General features: G+C 42.9%; 1 protein-coding gene across 2 annotated transcripts in view; it reads left to right on the top strand.

Annotated features, from left to right (window-relative positions):
- Nucleotides 1–14460, top strand: part of CHN1 (chimerin 1) — an 88474-nt gene extending 74014 nt beyond the window's left edge. For both annotated transcript variants that reach the window (XM_077785063.1, XM_021552393.3), the window contains 5 exons: nucleotides 9139–9312; nucleotides 10024–10101; nucleotides 11251–11388; nucleotides 12331–12436; nucleotides 13532–14460. In XM_077785063.1, the coding sequence (XP_077641189.1) occupies nucleotides 9139–9312; nucleotides 10024–10101; nucleotides 11251–11388; nucleotides 12331–12436; nucleotides 13532–13703 (668 nt within the window). In that variant the 3' untranslated portion in view covers nucleotides 13704–14460. The remainder of the gene's footprint in view (nucleotides 1–9138; nucleotides 9313–10023; nucleotides 10102–11250; nucleotides 11389–12330; nucleotides 12437–13531) is intronic.
- Nucleotides 14461–19780: the final 5320 nt, after the last annotated feature.

Raw genomic sequence — 19780 nt, 5'->3', positions numbered from 1 at the left:
ACTGCTCTTGATTTTATACAGGGTCTACAGTGCTAGGAGAGGAAGAGGAAGCTTGATTTTGGTCTTCTGATTAGTATGTTTTTGATGGCACTTGAATCAGTAAGTGTGCCCTCTTTATTCCTTGCCTTAGATTCATCCATGTGAGCATTTTAGAGAAATATCAAGTATTTTACAGATTGATGTTAGGTAACTTTGATCCAGAAAAACAATAAAAATTACCGGTATGAAGGTTTGCAATGCTGCATGGCACTGTGGAATTAATACTGTTGCTTTTACAATTAAATCCAAAGTGGTTATTATTTTGTACTGCCTTTTTTTTTTTTTTTTTTTTTTTTTTTTTTTTTTTTTTTTTTAAATCCAGCTGATTTTCTGGGTTTATGCAGGTTTTTCTAAATTGTGTGTTTCCAAAAGCTTCCAAAATCTGGTTTTCTTTCCTCCTTATGAGGCTGGTAATAAGTACTGCATGCATCCATTCTCCTCCTTGCAGCATAAGGAGCATATGTGTATTAGATGACTTCATAGGTTCAGAAGCTATGATTAGGGCTTTCTGTCTTGTGTGAGGTTTCACATCAGTGTTGGTAGCTTCCAGTAGTTTCTATGATCTTATTTGTATTTTAACATCCCATGTTGTACAACAATGCTTGCTGAAGTGTCAGCAAGGATTTGGGGTGGGGTGAGGCTGCAGCAGCATCTGCCTGTCCCCACAGCTGAGGCTGTGCAGCCATCAGAGCCAGAAGCTGCACAGATCCGGGCATTTCAGAAAAATATTGGAGGTGCACAGACACTGAATGAGGCCCTGCACAGCCAGTGCACTATGCAGGGGAGCTCAGGCTTCCGTGGTGTGAGTTTGGCCAAGTTTATGTGGTCTTACACATAAACTTTTTATTTGAAAATAAAAAATAGATTTTGCTTCTGAACTGAGTCATTTTAATATGGAAATAATAATGAAGCACAGTAAACCAGGAGCCACATGAGGCCATTGTTTTTCAGAGTGGGTTTGTACTCAAAAATTACAGCTTGTAGCGGGATGCAGCCCACTTGAATTCAAGTGGGGTTCAATGCCACTTCAGGGAAATCCACAAAATCTGTTTGGTGGTCTGTATAATAATTTTATTGAAAATACCTACAGGTAAAACTGCATGGATCATATGTAATTTTATACTTTTAAAGCATTTGCTTTTTATAGCAAACAGTTGCACATCTCAAGAGGACTCTATTTGCTGTACAGAAGTGATGAGTTTAACAAATAGAATGGATTACTGCATGGGCTACTCTCAACCATTTAAAATCCTATTCTGTGCAGAAGCACAAAAACATGCAAAAAGAGACGTGCAGGACAGTCCAAGACTGGACAGCAAAGATAAATGTCACCCATTTCAGAAAGGAGGAAGAGCCAGTGGGAAAAAACAAAGCTTATTTCTAATGCCTGGTAGTTTATGTTACACAAAGTAAGCCAGTCCTTTAAAAAATTATCAGCCAGAACTAAACACTCATAAAAGGACACATGCCACAGCAACCAGCAAGGATGCCTTAGCAAATTCAACTGGAGTTGTGCTTTGTTTCATTCCAGCATGGCTGAATGCGTGTCTCTCTGCCAAAAGACAGGCTTGAGTGTGGTCAGGATCTTGTCAGGTGCAGTCCTGTATTATTAGTTCCTGGAAGGTGGATTCTCCCTAACTTATCCTTGTTCAGGTTTTATGGTACATAAAGAAGGAGGCCTGTGTCTTTTCCTTCCTTAAAGATGAGAGGTAAACACAGGCACCACATTGGACACCTGATGAATGGTTGTTGGTTGAAATGAGATGTTGGGTGTTATCTGGACTGCAAAGGTCTGGGGATTAATACAAACTACCAAACATGAGAACAACTTCATTGTCTTCCAAATTTAGACTTGGGGTGATGTCTGGGATTTGGATCCTGTAGGAAATTGTAGTATGTAGTCTGAATTCTGCTGAAAGTATCTAGCAAAACAGAAATAGTTTATTTTTTCTTAAATGTCATTCTCTCAAATTTGGTATTTATTTCATCAGCATCTTTAAATGCTTCCCTAGAGGGAATCCTTATAATAAATAATCTGCCCTGCTGCCTTAGAGGGTCATACTTCCAACTTTTGCATCCAAGCCACAAGCCCTTAAAATTTTTGTGAGATGAAAACACATCTGTATGCGAGGAATTTGCCTCTTCTAATGGCATGTTCCGTCTAGTGTGCTTTCCTGCAGGCTTCTGCCATAAGTAGAAATGACTGCATAAGTATTTGAAATTATAATGCCACTAGTTTGTGTAAACACTGAAGGTCAGTAGAAGTTATGAAGACATAAGATTTTACCCCAGAACAAACAAAACAGAACAAAATCCAATGCATGAACTTAGAAAAATATATTCTTAGTAACATTCCTCCTATGTAAAGCTCTCCTGTGTTCACAGGGCTCGTCCCACTGCCCAGAATGTGTTCAGAAAAGAAATGGTAACAACAGTCAAATAAAATTTGCAGATGTGCACCAGCGGGTTCTTTTTATGAATGATACAAACGTGTAACAGGCAGTAGCATTACCAGAAGAGTTCTCAGAGGCTAGAGCATTGCTGATGCTGTTCCTGTGCTACCCAAGTGGACTGGCAGATTAGTAGGTTTGTCAAGCTGCCACCTGTCTCCAGCCCATCAGAGATCTCCAAGTCCTTCCTCTGTAGGCTTTTACTTGTTTTTCCTCATGAATAAGCAGTTTAATCAGAAGAATTGTTTTATTATTATTATTTTGAACAGGCTGGTTACAAAGCATTAATTAGCTTATCTTAAAGATAATTTTTCTATATATGTATTTTGGTGGTATTTTGGGCTGCTCCTAGTAACACCAGGCAGCACAACCCTCTGAGGCTGTACACAAAGCACCATTTCTGCAGCCTTCACAGCTTTGCTCCAGACTATCTCAGCCTCCTGTACATGTAGCATTTCCTATCTTCTGCTTTTCTTGGAGCGGGTAGCTTCTCTCTGAAGAACTGATAGAAATTAACTTGCAGCTGAACTATCAGTGTGCAGATAATCAGCTCCCACAGACAGACCCCAAGCAATGTTGCTGCCAGCCCTCACCACAGTAAGATCTGGGAGTTCATTTTCAAAAGAGCTAAAGTACAGTCTCAAAGCAGTTCTGTGAATTACTGCTTAAGTGTTTAATTTCCCCATTTCATCCATTTCCTTCTGCAGCAATTGAAAGATGTGCAGCTGCCCCATTTCCTTTGCTATTTGGTTTCCCATGCTATGGAATCCTTTGTGTTGGACAGCCCTGTGTTGCTCCATTGGTGTGTAAGGATGGAGGAGAGCACAAAGGAGCTTGTCCATCCTCAGGCATTGATTGTGCAGGCAGAGTGCTCATGTTTTCTGTGCCTGGAAAAATGGCTGATGCTCTTGTGACTGAAGTCAGCAAAGGGAAAGGCAAGGTGTTCTCATCACATTGCCCACTCTGAAGGTATTTTGCATGGCTCAGTCATGAAAAGCTTCCCCTCTGCCCACGTTTGTGCCTTAAGAACACATCCACGCTCCTTTGGAGATGAACACCTGGATTCTGCAGGTTGCAGAATGCCGGGCACAGACAGCCAGCCCAGTAAAGCAAAGAGCAAAGCAAAGCTGCTGAGGTCAGGGCTGTGGGAAGGGGGCTGGACAAGAGCCCCTGCCCAGCACAGCAGGTGCTGATGCTGTTGGAGATGAGTGCTGCCTGACAAGCTTTCCACCAGAAAGCTCGAGATCTGGTGGTGTTCCTGCAAGGAATGGAAATGCTAATCAGACAGCAGAGCCTCGCTTCAGAGCTGTTCCCAAGGGGAAGCTATTCTGGAGCTATATATTCTTGAAACTGTTGAGTCCTAAAAGCAGCTTTATCTCCAAGCCCACACAGACCTGGAAGTTTTGAACAAGCCAGTGGCCCAGCCAAGGAGCTGTCGAGGAGGTAGGCAGGTGTCGTGGCAGGAAGCCTGGGGAGTTCTTGAACGAACAGACTCTAACCTCTCAGAACTTCCATAAAATGAAACCATTGTCACTAAATGTTTTGGAGGCACAAATGTAAATATTCTTTTGATTTGAGATAAGGGAATATTGGCTGGTTTGATAGGCTTTTTTTCTTTTCATTTCATCAGCCCTGATTTTTCGGTAGCATTTAGGTAATTTTAATTAGGTTGCCAAGTAACTAGCTGCCCTCTTGAAATTCCTGTCTTAAAATAATGTACCCTGTAGTGCAGGAAACAGTGATGTGGATGCACGCAGATATTAGGGAGCATACTCATATATTTGGAAGCAATTTTTGCCATGGGGCTGCTTAGTGAAGTGGCTTAAGGCTCTGGTGAAACCAGGGTTGCTTCCAGACGTGCATTGCAGATAAACACGTAGCACATATTCAAGGCACTGTGGCAGCTCCAGTGTGGCCATCCAAATTGCAGCCATGCAGCTGAGGAGGAGGGCAGACCTTCACAGCACCCTGCTGGATTGTGCTTGGAAGCATAGAGTGCAGCACTTGGGGCCACGGGGGCTGCTGCCTTCACTTGCCTGTTGGAACACACTGCATCCTATGAAAGAGAAAACATGGCTCCCTCTGCTACAGAAAAAGTGTTAAAGTTTTAAAGAAAAGCTATGAGCTCATGAGTGATGTATGAGAGCAAATGGCTTTCTAGCCTATCACCCTTGCAAGAGGGAATGATGCCAGTACTTTGTGCTTGTGGAGAGCCCACTGTGTTCCTGTGTCAGCTCAGGTGTGAGGGTGTTGCCCTCTCTGGTAGGTGCTGCAATGGACCAGCCCAAGGCAGCACTCGGTGCCAGCACCGCAGCTCCACGCTTCCCACCCTCCTACACTTACCACAAACCTCAGAAGAGTCTTTCAAGACTTCTTGCAGATAATGTATATCTACCCTTTAGCTCTTAAAGCTGCTCTTCAGAGTGATAGAATGCATCAATTTTTGGGGGAATAATTTGGACATATAATTAGAGTGATGTATGTAGCACATGGTATCGTTCCGATGGAGCATGATCAGCAGCCATGTTAGCCAGTAAATCATAAACCAAAGGAAATATAAAACTGTCTGAAATCAAATCAACAGTATAACAAAACAGGACAACTTAGTATATTTGAGTCTCTGCAAATATTTATAGTGTGTGCTCATGGGCCAGTAGTAACGTACATCTGTCTTTTGGCTCTGCTCATGCATTTAATATGAACATGTTATTTGTTCTCTTAGCCCAGTGGACTAACATCAGTATTAGCTGTTTCTATAACATTACCAGACCTTCTTCTAGGCATCATAGGAAACTGTTGTCAGGCTGGTTTTAAATTTATTACTTCTCATAGAAGTAATGTCACAGCCCATCTGAACTCCTCGATCAATATGCTGTTAAAGCCAGGGCAGCTTATCACCAACTTTCAAACCTGTCATCTAAAATTACTTTCTGCGCACCCTCCTTAAATTTCCAAACTTCCTATAAACTCTTGAATTTATGACTGCATTGGTTTTGGTCCATGTGGTATATTTGAAAAGTGGCCATAGTTTGATAGCATTGTAAAAGGAACAGTAAGAGTGACTTACAATTCTGCTTCTGAGAAATCATCTCTGTAAGGTGAAACTGATTAACCGAAGTCAGCAGAAGTTTCACTACTGACCTGCAAGAACTCATGACTGCATCTTTTACATCTGTCCTGTATTATTCTAGGATTTATCAGCAGATACAATGCTTTAGGGGGATTTCTCTGAAGCTCCTCACCAGCTAGCAGGTTCTGTAAGAAATGGGTAAGGCTCCTGGTTACTTTAGATCCAGAGTAAAGCTGCTATTCTGACATATTGAATTTGACATAATGAAAAGTTTTTGACATAATGAAAAGTAAATAGACTGTCAGTTGGAAATTAAATTAATCATCTTGGTCTTAATGAACTCAGCCAAATTATGAAGCTCATGTGCAAACAAGGCAAGCAGTCCTAAGACTTTACCTCACAGCAGCATGTAGGGAGATGTAGGACTTGGCTTTCCTCTTCCTTCCTACTTGATTCTCAGATAATGGGTTTTGAAGCTTTCAATGCATCTGCTAACAGTATTCAGTTTGCAGTACAATTCCTATCATTTAGTACTAACAAGTAAGTTGAGTATAGTTAAGTACAAAACTGGGACATTCCCAGTGCTCTGTGGAGAGGACTGACCTCCTGCCATGGTGCTTTTGAGCTTGGTAGAGTTAGCAAGACATCATCCTTAGTTATCAACTGAACCAGAGATGAGTGAAGTGACTGAGACATGGATGTTCTGCCTTTTATGAAGTATTGTCAGCTGGGGTTAGAGGCCCACTTGGTTCAGGAAGCACAGCACTGGTGAGTTTCAGGTTCTTCATTAGAAAAAAATACCATTTTCTGATGTAAATTTACTGAAATAACATTGATACATTTACTGATATGAAATTGCTAAAGTAAGGTGGTTTTCTGTGCTTACACAAGAGGCAAGAAGCCTTAGTTATTACAAGGACACACACACAGCCCAATAATCCTGAACATAAGGCTCACAAGTTTTCTAAACATTAGGTATCTGAAATATTTCCAGGTTTTAGATATTTCTCAGGAGTGTTGATAAGCCCTTAAGCAGTGGGTTGATGCATAAAATCTAATCAAATGCAAAGGAAGAACAAATGAGAGAGAAGAAAAGTTGACTTCTGCATTTGTAATTATTATTCTGGGATTAATGAGGTTAGATTCAAAGCCTGCCTGACTCTATGGGATTAGCAATAACACAATTACTGTCAGGAGCAAGGTTTTCACAATGAAAACATCTCTGTAAATTGAGATTTTAATGAATTGAAACTTTCTTGTATATAAATATAATTAAGATGATCTCAGTCAAGGCAATAATTGGTTTAAGTCAAGTGTAAGATACTTGGGAGTATGTGTTTTTTTCGTTTTTTTCTGTGTATTTTATTCTTAATTATCCTTGGGTTTCCAGAAATGTAACTCTAAGCTATATTGCTGTTTGTGTGAAGCAGGTAATTTGCACTCACAGAATCTTTCATGGGTTCTCATGAGGGAGGTGCTGCCATTCCAGTGTTGTAGACGTCATTTTTGATAGACAGATAGTTCATGCTTGTTGGAAGAGGTGCTTCTTGAGGTGGTTTTAGGAACTATATGTGCAATAATTTTATTTGCATTTGTAAATACTATTACTGTAATGTTAAGGTTTATTCCTAAATAAAGGAAGTAAAGATTTAAGATCTCCTATGTGGTCTCAATTTTCTTCCCTTGAGTGTGTGTTAAGATGTTGCCTCTAATTATTTGACTATTTTTTATTTTTACTCAATTTTGTTTTTATTTTGAAAGCAGACTGCTTTAATAACACTTATTCAGTATTTTGTCTTGTTTTTAAAAGTGCTGTTGTTACCAATGACACAGTATTCAAACCTTACACCAAAGAAGACTTATTTTACCCGTGCATTTCCACAAACATTTATTGATTTGGTTCTACAAGACCCAGAGGAGGCAAGAACAGCTTCTCCTTGCTGTGTTACAGCTAGAGCTGTAGTGACTCACTAGAGGGCTCAGGTTCCCTATTTAAAGCAAAGGGGGAGCTCCCCTTGCCCGTGCTGGCTGGCAGGCTCAGAGTTCCTTTGTTCTGTGCTCAGAAACTACAGGTAGGGAGATTCTGGGCATGTGGTCACTTTGGGGTCACTTTGGGGCCTTGGAGTGCTTGCCTAAAGGTGGGGTTTAAATAAGTGCTCAGGTGAGAGCAAGGCTGTCACTGCTCCCTCTTTGCCAGCCCTGAGGAGCCTGGGTCCCAGCAGGCTTCCCCCAGGGGAGGGGCAGCAGTGGGCTCTGGGCTGGGGAGAGCTGGGGCAGGGCAGCCCCAGGCACCGTGTGCCTGCAGTGGTTCGGGTGGGCTTTGCCCACGCTGGGCTTCACAGCCCAGAGCCGCAGCCAGGAGGGAAATTCAGCACCACAGCCCCTGCCCATGTGTTCCCCCTCCTCACTGGGAATGGAGCTCACTCCTGCACAGAAAGACCTCCAGAAAATTAATTCTAATCAGACATTTCATCTGGATCAGGATCTGAGTAAGTTCTGATGGATTGAAGGTGACATGCCAAACTTTAATTGCAACCAGAGGATCCTAAGTGGCAAATCCGGTTGTTTTACAGGCCTTTTAAGTAAACAAAGTGCTTTTAGCAGCAGGCTGCAGCTGGCTTAGTGGAAATTAACCTTAGCCATGAATTCTGGTTTACTGTTTTGGAAAGAACTAAGTCAGCTTGGAGCTTTAATGGAAGTACAAGTATTGGCCAAATCAGCAAGAACAAAATAGGAAGAGATTCTCAGTAGATAGATCCCCAGTCCTGCAGTGAGAGAAGAAATAACAGATTTTCATTAAGGCATCGATCCTTCAAGCTCCTACATCCCTGGATGCTGTGGCAGTGCAGGGCACTCGGGGCAGGGCAGCAGGGTGCAGGCACACTTGCAGAACAGTTCCCTGTGCATCCCACGTGCACATCAGAGCATGGCAGCCACCCTCGCTGGGGTGTGGTGCCACTTCCCGCTGGGCTTGGCAGTTTCCTGACAAGCACCTGGCAGTCTGCATGGCAGAACGAGAGATGGCACTGGGCAGTCACCGGCTCAGTGCCGGGGTCAGCTCCCCTCCAGGCAGGGCAGGGCTGCCACACCTGCCCCTGAAGTGGCTCAGGGTTTGGCACTGCCTTTCCAGCTCACTGCAGAGGGGTTGTAGCCTGTTTGTAACCCAGTCCCTACCTTCATCTCCCCTAGGAGATATCTAAAGTGCCAGATCCAGGGCTACATTGAAGATGGAAGTGTTAGAAAATCCCCAGTAACTTGGGAGAAAAGTCTTCATTGTGACAACAGCAGCGTATGTAATAGCGGTGGGAAACATAATTGATCCCTAGCTCCTGATTTGAAAAATGATATGGAACGCTTGTCACTCTGTGTTAGACCACCTAGAAACAGAAGAAATGTCTTGGGTAGGAAATCCTTCTGGCTATCCCTTCTTCAGGTATTTGGTGGTTAAGAGCCCTGAAGAGAAGTAATTGTTGTGAGCTGAGGTTGGATTCTGCTGGAGCCATTTGTACTCCACAGCATTGGTCTTGAATACATTTTCAGCAAACACTAGCCTAATCATGTTTTCATTTTTTCGCTCAGATTGTGGTTTAAATGTGCACAAGCAATGTTCCAAGATGGTCCCAAATGACTGCAAGCCAGACCTGAAGCATGTCAAAAAAGTGTACAGCTGTGACCTTACCACGCTAGTAAAAGCACACTTCACCAAGAGACCAATGGTGGTAGATATGTGCATTAGGGAAATTGAATCTAGAGGTAAGGCATCGTTAATGGACTTTTGTTGCTTTACTGATAATCCATTTAGATTGATCTGGGTCATCTGGGTTTCTGTGGAATGTATGACTGCTCAAAACAGATTTGCACAAAACATTTTATGACTGCCAATTACCCTGCACAGCTAATATTATACTGTGCATTATTTCATGGTTCATACCATTTATAATTTTTATAGATTCTGCTAGAAATTGCTTAATGAGAAGTTACTGCTTTGTAGTTACATATTAGTGCCTATCTTTCCAATAATATATTCATTTTAAAAATTAAATGAATGTGGCAAAACAAAGGGGGTTCATATTAATGTGTTCACTCTTGCTAGTTTCCCTAGCCCACACTGAGTATCCTTTTCTAGAATTGGGGTACTTGTTTTTATTCTGAAATAATAACTGATTATCAAGTATGTTAATCTAAGTTATTTTTAAATGAGCTGTAATTGGTTTAATACATTCCTTTAGCTCTGAAGTCATTTTCGTAAATGCAGTTTAGTGCTGATAGAACAAGGCACCTACTGCAATGGTCAGGGTTAAAACACCAGGATAAGGTTTCATTCTGGAAGAAAAACCTGATGAGGCTTTTAAAGCATGTCTACTTCTTCTACCTTAAATTAAAACCTTCCCAAGGGAAGAACCTGGTTGAAGGCAACTGTAAAAATCAGGACTAATTTTAATCTTGTTAAAATGTTCATTGCAGGTCTTAATTCTGAAGGACTGTACCGAGTCTCAGGATTTAGTGATCTTATTGAAGATGTCAAAATGGCATTTGACAGAGGTACAGTCTTTCCTGCATGCTGGAACTTGGTGCTGATGTATAAAATATACACAGATTTTCTGCAGAGCCTCTGTCTCATGCTCCACTGCACCGGTGGGCTGAAGGAGCCCGACGGCTGTGCTGGCAGGAGGGGAGACGCCCCATCAGAAAAGCATATCAGCTTCACTTTGGCCTTTATTACAAAAATCTACTTTTCTCCTTCCATCAGTATCTGTGCTCCAGTAACCATGTGTGTAGGAAGGACAAAGCTTTGTGAACTACTGCCCTAGTTTGCAAGTCAAACTCTGCTTGGAGGGGTGGGGGAGGGATAGAGGGTGAGTGGTGAAGTGCCTTAAGAGAGCTGTGCAACTTAAATCCATCTTTCTGGATGAAAGCTCCAAAATAATAAGATGAATGCAATAGTGCAAACAAAGTTTGAATTATTACAGACAAAAAGAAGGTCACTGAGAACAAACTCTTCTCTCTGAGAAAAGACAGTGGGAAAACTAAAGGCTTTCCAGCTGCAGTCTCTCTATCCCAGTAGAAATCAAGTCCAGAATCTGTGCTGGAAACTCTCTTTCCTGTTTGTCTGGAGGACTGGACTGATTCGGACAACATCTGCAGTGTTAGCAGGGTGGGGACATGCTGGAGAAGCCAAGTTCTGGATCTGTGTCCGCTGCAGTTGGAGTAGGTAGTATGTTGTAGTTAAATGGTGAACACATGTTTTTCCTATAAAATAGGGGGGCTGTGGACAAAGCTGGTTTTCTCCCTGTTACTTTTTTCCATGACTCCCTGGTTTTTCATTCAGTGCTGATGAATGTGTTGTTTTGCAACGCAGCGTGTTCAGAAATAGCTAAACATCCACACCTTCATACAAAACAGATACTGCAAGATGAAGCAGGCAGGTTAAAAAAAAAAAAAAAGCCCAAACTGTATTTTTTAGTAATTATTTGAAACAAAGAAAAGATGTGTTGCTTTATAAAATGCTTGAGGTTTTCACTCAGAAACCATGAACATCACAGTCCAGTAATGGTTTTATGTACAACAGCCAAAATCTGTAGTTGTTTCCTTTTCAATAATGTTTGTTTAAGTTAGTTATTTTTCTTTTGAATGCTGCTGTATATATGTTTACATTTCCAAGGCTTTAATATCAGTGTCTTCTCCACACAGATGGGGAAAAAGCTGATATTTCTGTGAATATGTATGAAGATATCAATATTATTACTGGTGCACTTAAACTGTACTTCAGGGATTTGCCAATTCCACTCATCACATATGATGCCTACCCAAAGTTCATAGAGTCTGCAAGTAAGTATAACACATTTTTGTCTGCTTTTCATTCTTAGCCTTTTCTACTTTTTGTGCAGGATTGTCCTATTTGTTTTATAGCTGTCCCATCAGCTCTTACCCTGCATGCCCAGTTTAGTAAGGATTGCAGGACTAAATATGCAGTGCATATTACAGCCTGACCATCTGATGCTACCTGAGCATGGTTATATTTTCCTTTGCCTTTGTCACCAGGAATGTTTTCTTTTCATCACACATTATGGATTATATCAGTGGTGTGTCTTGCATGAGTCCTGGGTACTTGACAGTGATTATTTAGTGTATTGGTTTTATGGTGCTAGAAAGAAAGTGACTTATGGAAATGTTTAGAAGTAAGATGTCATTTGTTTCTGGAGTTGGTTTTTTTGAGTGTTTTCATAAGCTGATAACCATTCTTTCTCCCAAAGCCACCTTTGAGCTGGCCTTGCACAAAGTGTGTCTACAAGCACAGCAGTAAGCCCAGCTGGAACATCTCTCCCAAATATCCTGGCTGCCTGAAGCATTTCTGTGATGTGTTCACACCAGCCACACCTGGAAAGGTGTGAAGTAGTCATGGGTAGAAAACAAGGACTGCATGCTGGCCTTACAGCTCCTTCAGAGAGGGCTTTTTCCAAGTCATATGGAGACAGCCAAAGGCACTGATGGCAAAGTTCCCAGTACCTTCTGCTCTCCCACACTTGCACCTGTAGATTATTTGTGCAGAACCACTCCAGTCAGCAAGATTGCCAGAGGATTTTTTTTAGTAGGCTGCAGGGAATCTTTCAGTGGAGTGCAGTTTGCTTTAGGGAGTTTTCTTTGTCCAAATCCTCCATGAGTAATCCAGCAGAGCTGTGAGACCCCATCTCCTGTGCAGGCCAGGTTGTTGCCTTTCTGTGTGTGAATTCTGGCTGTTTGAGTGGTGACAGTTGAACATCTGTGTTTCAGAAACCACGGATCCGGATGAACAGCTGGAAATTCTCCATGAGGCGCTGAAGCTGCTGCCACCTGCACACTGTGAAACATTACGGTATCTCATGGCACATCTGAAGAGGTGGGTGGAATAGCTGTAAAGAACTCTAAGCCACACTCATTTTTAGCAAAAATCCATGTTAGCGCCTCCAGAAAAGTCAGGTCAAGGCCCACCAAATCCTGGAAAGGGCCTGTGGCAGGAGTGGTACTGTGCACAACAGCAAAACTCAGACACTGAGGATTATCCCTTGCAAAGCAAAACCAAGGTGGCATGTTAGGGTGTCCATTTTCATTTCTCAAGTAACATGAACTTACTGTCAATATGTAAGAATCATTGCATTTCCATAGAAAAACTACTTTATTTTAAGGTCTCTTCTGCCTTTTTTCATTTTGTAGTTCTTCTACAAGTAGGACTGTGTTGACTCTGCTGAGTGCCTCAGGCAAAATTCAGCTACTGAGTTTCTGCTTGAGTTGTCCCTTTATTTCAGTGACATTTCTAATGGGTGTTTTAAAACAGACAAAGGGTTGAGAGACATAGGAACAAAAAATTCCACCTTACAGCTTGTGATGTGTGAAGTTCATTTTTCCTCACCCTGTTCAAGATTAGCTGCTGCTGCTCTACCTAGCAAGTTGCTTTTGCACATCATATTTCTGGTATAGGTGAATGATTAGGTAGAAAGGTGACAAAGTTCACTATTTTTAAACTTCTGTTTAATGCTTTGCTAAAAGGAGTTGTGCTGCTCAACAGGCCATTGCCTTTGTGCTGAATTCAGTAATCAGACACAGCTCCTTTATTTGGAATACTTACAGACTGGAGACACAGCAACTCAGTAACATCAGTCTGACCTGTTTTCAGATAAAAACTAATACAGAAAGGGAGAAACAAAAGAAAAATCCTGAGTTTGTAGTTTTTGTGTACCAAAGGAGTTCATGCAGTGCAAGTGAGCATGGTCTGTGTGCTCTGAGGAGGACAGACACTGGCTCACCACAAGCCCACAGAGTGTTTCCTTTCACTCACTCCCAAGTGTTTCACCTGACCCTCCCACGTGCGACCTGCTGGAAACAGTGGCCTCTCCTTGGGGAAAGGCACACATTTCTGTCCAGTTTCCCTGATTTTCAAGCATATGCAGGCATGGTCTGGCACAGAAGAAATGTGAGAATCACATTTTTTTTACAGAGTAACGCTCCATGAAAAAGAAAACCTGATGAGTGCAGAAAACCTGGGCATAGTATTTGGACCAACTCTTATGAGAGCGCCGGAGCTGGACGCGATGGCTGCGCTGAACGACATCCGCTATCAGAGACTTGTGGTGGAGATGCTTATAAAAAATGAAGACATTTTATTTTGAATATTTTGGGGGTTTTGTAATAAAAAAGGAAGCAACAGTGTTCTATGGATGAAGGAATATTTTAAAGTAATTTAATGGCGCTTGTCACTGAATTCCATATTTGCTAGAGCTTTCGATGTATTCAGGATAAAAATGAAGGAACTCTTTGTCGTTTCTGTAGTGCCATTCAGCTGATGTTGAAAAAGGTTAACACATACTTTCCAGTACTAGTAATCCTGGGTGTTTATCATGTTGAAATAAAAAACAAAATGCCTAAAGCTATTGCATGATTTGCTCCCTGTTCTCCCTGTTCTGGTGAGACTCATTCCATGAAGAAAACAACTGACCTGGTGCAGCATCTTTGTTCTGGATAGTTTGTGATTGTAATTCAGCATGTTTCTCCGTGTAAACCTGTTGTGAATTTGCTTTTTTGTTCTATGTAATTGGTTTCTGATACTAAAAAGAAGGCAGACTTATGTGAAATGGAGCCTCTGGCCATTTATTGACATTTCATATTATTCTCTTCTACTTTTGGGGCTGATTTATTCTTGGGTTTCTTTCCAGTTTTTCATCATATAGAAATTTGTTTTTAACAGAAACAAAATTGTACTTTAAGTGTTACTTTAAGTAATTCTCCATGATGTTTATGGTGGTTGCAGTGAAATCTGCAATACTGAACAGTGTTCCTTTATTATTATTATTGCTATTTCAATTGTAATTTTGTATTTTCATCTGGCATGCATATATTAATTTATTAAATTTTGCTTTAGAACTCTAACATTATGCTATTTATTTCTACTTACTGAACTCAGTTCAAAAATACTGATTGTTTCATTTCTTACCTTGGCACTTCAATGCCAAACAACCTGTGACTTAAAGAAATGAGTTAGAGTTTTACCAGTTTTGACAAAGCTATTCTAAATATTTTGGATCCTGACATGTTGCTAAGGTTCTTAAAAATTCCTGTCTACTCTGAAAACTCCTTTCTTCCTTGTCCAAGATGTCTCTCAAGAAGGCTTCAGAACTCTTAAATAAACCAAGAAAAGTATTGTCAAGCCATCTACTGCTTCATAAAATATATCTATTGTTATAATTGCCTCTATGTGAACTGGAATGGCTGTTCACAATTACACAACTGTAGCTGCCCACAGTAGATGGATACACCACCAAATTTCACATGCAGAGACATCCTAGGACATTTCCTTTCCACTTCAAAGGTTCAGCTCTGGTGCAAGTACTTTGGTCAGCCCTGCAAACACCTCCTGGAGCAGGAGAACAAGGAGGAATAATCCCCCAGTGATCAGAACCAGCTGTGCTGTCAGCACAGCTGACAGCAATAAGGTGCCTCACTGCATCCCACCTGCCTTGCATGTCTGGCTAGGAGAGGAGAGGGAGATGGTGGAAGATGGCCCTTCTGCAGCTATCCTGAACTGGGGATTGAAGGCTCCCAGGAAGGAAAAGGTGAAGCTGGGGATCTGCACTGGGAAGCATGTGGGGAATGCTGCTCTGGGCTGGGGGCTACTGAGGAGGCAGAATGGGGGAGGTTTTGAGGGAATCTAAAGTATGGGTTAGTTTGAGGGTTTTTTCAGTCATCTATAGTATTGAAAGTGGCTTGCTGTTATAATTCCTGTTCTAATTAGAGCACATTATCACTTTATTTATGGCAATGAACTGCAACAGATGGAAAACTCAATGTCTCTGACCATAGCCTTGCCTCTCCCCAGCCCAAAAGGAGTGGCCCGTACGCTGCTCAGTCACATCTGCCTTGCCCTCCAGCAGCCACACGCGTTCACCACTCCCTTGCTGCAAGCCAACTCCTAAACATGCTGGATTGCCCACTGCTGCCCTGACACTTTGGGTTGCATTTCCTCACTCGGCCCTGTGTTTCGGATGGCTCTTCAGGCCATCCATCACTCCTGCCTTCCCCTGGGCAGCCCCTGCAGTGAGTGTCCTGTCCCTGCACTCAGCTCTCAGCCCCTGGCAGTGCTCGGCTCTGTGATGGGGAGAAGGGAAGTTATTCCAGGCGGTGCCGGGGAGGGTTGCGCTGCGGTGTTTGCAGTTCTGCGCTTGCCCTAGCACGCAGTCCCAGCCAGCTGTGGCAGCAGCGCCGTCCTGCCAGAGCCGCAGCCGGCACGGGGCAGGGCTGTGTCCCGCCGCTCCCTTCGTGTCCCCGGGCGGCCACTGGAGCCCTCGGCAGCTCTCGCTCCCCTGCGCTGCGCGGGTCACCCTGCGCTGGAGTTGCCCTTTCCAAAGCGTGTAGCAGGAAGCACGTAGTAAATGGCAGCAATTTAGAATAATTACCTTTTCTTCTGGTGTGAAATACCCAGCCGGGTGCTGCTGACACAGCTGCTCCCCTCCAGGTGCTTCCAGCTGCACTTGGGAGCAGAGGTGGCCACCGACAGCTGGATCAGTGAGAGAAAAGACTGCCGAAAATAGCAAGCCTAGATTTGCTCTGGGGATGGTCTGTGCACACGGGGAGGGGCAAACAAGGCTTGTTGGCTGCTAGTGAGCACCAGCCTCCTGCAGGAGATGCCCCCTCTCAAGCACAGTTTAACAAGGGATTATAATAATGGAAGTTTCTGCAGGAAAGGAGGAGAACCTAAATGGGAGCCACTGTTGAAAGAAAAAACAAACAAAAATCCCAAAGACAGAGCAAGCAAAGACCCTACAACCCCCCACACCCAAAAGTAAACAGAATCACCCTCCAAAAACCCATGTCAAGAAATGCAGCTTTTCCCTGTGCCCCTGTGAGTGGTGACAGCAGCTGCAGCACAGAGCCCGGGGTCAGGCAGCCAGGCCCTGCTGGCATCAGCACCCTCTGCTCTCCCGTGCCTCACTTTCTGTGGGCTGTGGAGGAATCTACATGCCAAGGATGATACAGCTTCAGACTGTGTTTAACACCAGATAATATCAATAGTCAACTAATTCAGGCTGACACTGTCTGCCAACCACCCTGCTCAGCCCACAGAACAGAGCTGCCCCTACAGAGTGCACATCTCTTGGCTTTGAGTATGCGGGTCATGTGTTAGGGTCAGGAATGTGGGATGGAGGACCCCAGCAGTCAATGAAGTGCTTTCTTGACTTGGAATCCCAGGAATCTAAATGCAGTAACTTTCCCTTATTCTCTAACTGTATTTTTTTGTTAAGTGTGTAGGCAAAAGCCTGCATTTTAATCTTGTTTTTGTTACTATTGTAATGAAACTCTGACCTTTCCTGAGTGTAATCTTTTAAACAGGTAGTGCAGAAAAAAACATTGTCTTTACAGTGAATTTGATATTTCTTTTTGCTAACCAGGAAGATGCTTTGCACGGGCAGACAAGCAAATTGCATGATTTGAGTTCCATTTATTCAATTTTTAAATTAAACGCAGAAAAGGATATTTTTAATATTTGTATTAGTTAAGTGACAATAGAATAAATAATCTAGGCCTATGAGAAGCAAGGGCTATCAGCAAGTTGATTTGTTCTCTGAAGCAACTGATTGCCAGGAGGAGTAAGTGCTGTCTCTGGTTCAGTTGCCCCTGCTGTCTCAGTGCTGGGGGCACGTGTGGACAGCTTGGCAGACACTGCAGCCAGCTCTCTGGCAGCACCTTATCAAAGGGCAGTTGGACACAGAAAAATACGTGGAAAAGGGATTAAACTACAGCTCCCCACTGGAGGGATGCGTGGGCATCCCCATTTCAGACTCCAGAGCTCAGGGAAACACTGTGTGCAGAGGCTGTGGGAAGGGAAACTCTGGCAAGGCTTTAGGAGAGCTCTGTGATGAGGGAAGCAAGCTGCCTTCTGAAACAAGAACATGAGCTATTGCTAATGTCAGGTTAGCTGACAGGATGGAAAAACCTGTTATTTATCATTTGATGCAATAACAAACTTTTCTGGTTCTTCCCCCCATCAATGGCAAAGGAAGGAAAAAAGGCTTCTAAAAGGCATATATGATGTACTCACTTTGTTCCTGACCTAATTTTTGCTTGCTGATGAATGTTCTGCAATGTTTTTATTATAGCTATAATTATATTGCAGTTGGGGAAAAAAAACCATTTAGTGAACCTAGCAATCATGGGTTTCTTTTTTAGTCGTGCAAAATTACTGCTTAGCAACGACACCTCAGCCCTAGGAAGCTCATGTAATGCATGGAGAGGAGGGCCAGGATGTGTGTGTGCATCAAAGGGATTGCTGAGCAAACCAGGTAAGGCAAGAAGGGAGCCCGGTGCTCTGGCCACTGCTGGCAGGGCTGCAAGCCAAGGGCAGGGGCCTGTGCCTGCCCGGGAGTGTGAGGGTAGGGTGGCACTGCCACTGTCCCCAGCAAACTCCCCGGGTCCCCCTGCAGCACGGCACTGATGGCCCTGAGCTGACCCCAGGGACCCCAGGCTGGGACACTGAGAAGAGGAAGCCTGACCTGTGCTTTGAGGGGTCCAGCTCTTCTTCAGCTTTTCAGCACATTCTCCCCCTGCCTTAGCCATGGACATTTGGAGTTAAGCTCTTCACCAGAGCCCTTGTATAATCTGACCATTTCTCCCTACTGGCCTGACTGTCTCTCTCCATGATCTGGGCCACATCACAGACATATTCCTCTTGATGCCTTTTCTAAATCTTTGTTTGGACAGCATGATTCAGTGATTATTGAATGTCTGTTGCTGGTTTTGTGGTCAGAGTAACATTTTTCTTTGATCTTGCCCAAGAGTGATGTCAGTGATCTGCTCAAGGAACTTGTTTAAGAGCTTTTATTTAGATGTCCATTTGTATTTCTCATCTATTTTGCCTCAAGGACATGTATAGCTCCTTACATTACTCAGGTGTTTATCAGTACTCTGCCTTGGTCAATTGGAGCAAATGGTTCTTAGACCTCTGGGAACCTTTGATTAATGTATTTCCTGAGGCAATTAGGCATTATTTTGAAATATATATTTGGCAGCAAACCAGGATTTATTTCCAAGCATTATGTTGCCTGTAATTTTTCTTTCTTGCTACCAAGCCTATAGGAGATTGAATGCTAAGCTTTCTCTCTTCGCCTCTTTTTTTTAAATGTTTACTAACTCTGTCACTATTGTACAAACCATTAAAATTACTAATTCTGCAGATTAATATTCATAAGGTAGTGTATCCTAAAGGTTGCTGGAAGGATACTTACTAAACTCAAAAGAACTTAGCACCACACTGTTGCTCACTGCTCAAATCCAGCACCTACTCTGTTCTCAAAAAGGGAAGGTGAGAGATTCCTCTAGTTTGTTATCTGTTCTTTTATCCCCTTTCATGTTTTCCAGCATCATGATGCTGGACACATATTGTTTATACCATGCAACAACCCTCATCTGACATCTTCCACTAAAGTATTGGAATTCAGGTATACTGAGGTTGCTGCAAAGTGAGTTAGACACCACCAATGTGGTGCAGGACAAGATACCTCACAAAAAGGGAGGTTTGAAGTCCAGCTGAGTACTTTTATTTAAAGTACGCAGAGGCCAATAATGAAATAGATGTGGAGGAGGTGGAATATCTGTTGCAAGCTGCTGCAAGGTCAGTTGCATTGACTTTTGCAAATCCCTTTCTCATGGCAAATTGTGAGCTTCTCCTGAAAGTACTTCTTGCCTTTGGAGAAAAGGCATAATTTCCAAATGTGTTACAATACATTGGGCACCTTGGGTTTAAATTGTGTTCAAAACAATCCCAAACCCCAGCGTGCATGTTCAGCAATCCAAATGCTCACTCTTCTCAATCATTTCAAATACAGTGCCACACTGAGTCTCTACATCTCCTTCATGCTCCCTCATTGAAGGAAGAATTGTGGTCTGCTCACAGCTTACTTTGAAGCTCTCTCTCTGTAGCCTAAATCAAGAAGGGTTGGTCTGAGGCTGCAGCTAAGAAGCAGCTTGGCATTGACTGGGGAGGATACTGGCAGTGGAGGAAGCTAAAGCAGGAGTCACAGGTACTGCCATGGAAAGTGGGGACTGGCTTGTTCAGTGCTCTTGTCCATCCTTGGTTTGGAAACCTCCCCCAGCATTAGGAGGAATCCAACATTCTCTTTCTCTTGCACTGGTGGGAGGAAAAGCCCCACTGATGTTCCCTTTTTGACCTGCAGCTCTGATGTCATGTTTAGCCTCA

This window comes from Lonchura striata, chromosome 8 (assembly GCF_046129695.1).
Source record: "Lonchura striata isolate bLonStr1 chromosome 8, bLonStr1.mat, whole genome shotgun sequence".
In the NCBI taxonomy this organism is placed as follows: Eukaryota; Metazoa; Chordata; class Aves; order Passeriformes; family Estrildidae; genus Lonchura; species Lonchura striata.
This window is presented reverse-complemented; position numbering and strand designations above follow the sequence as displayed.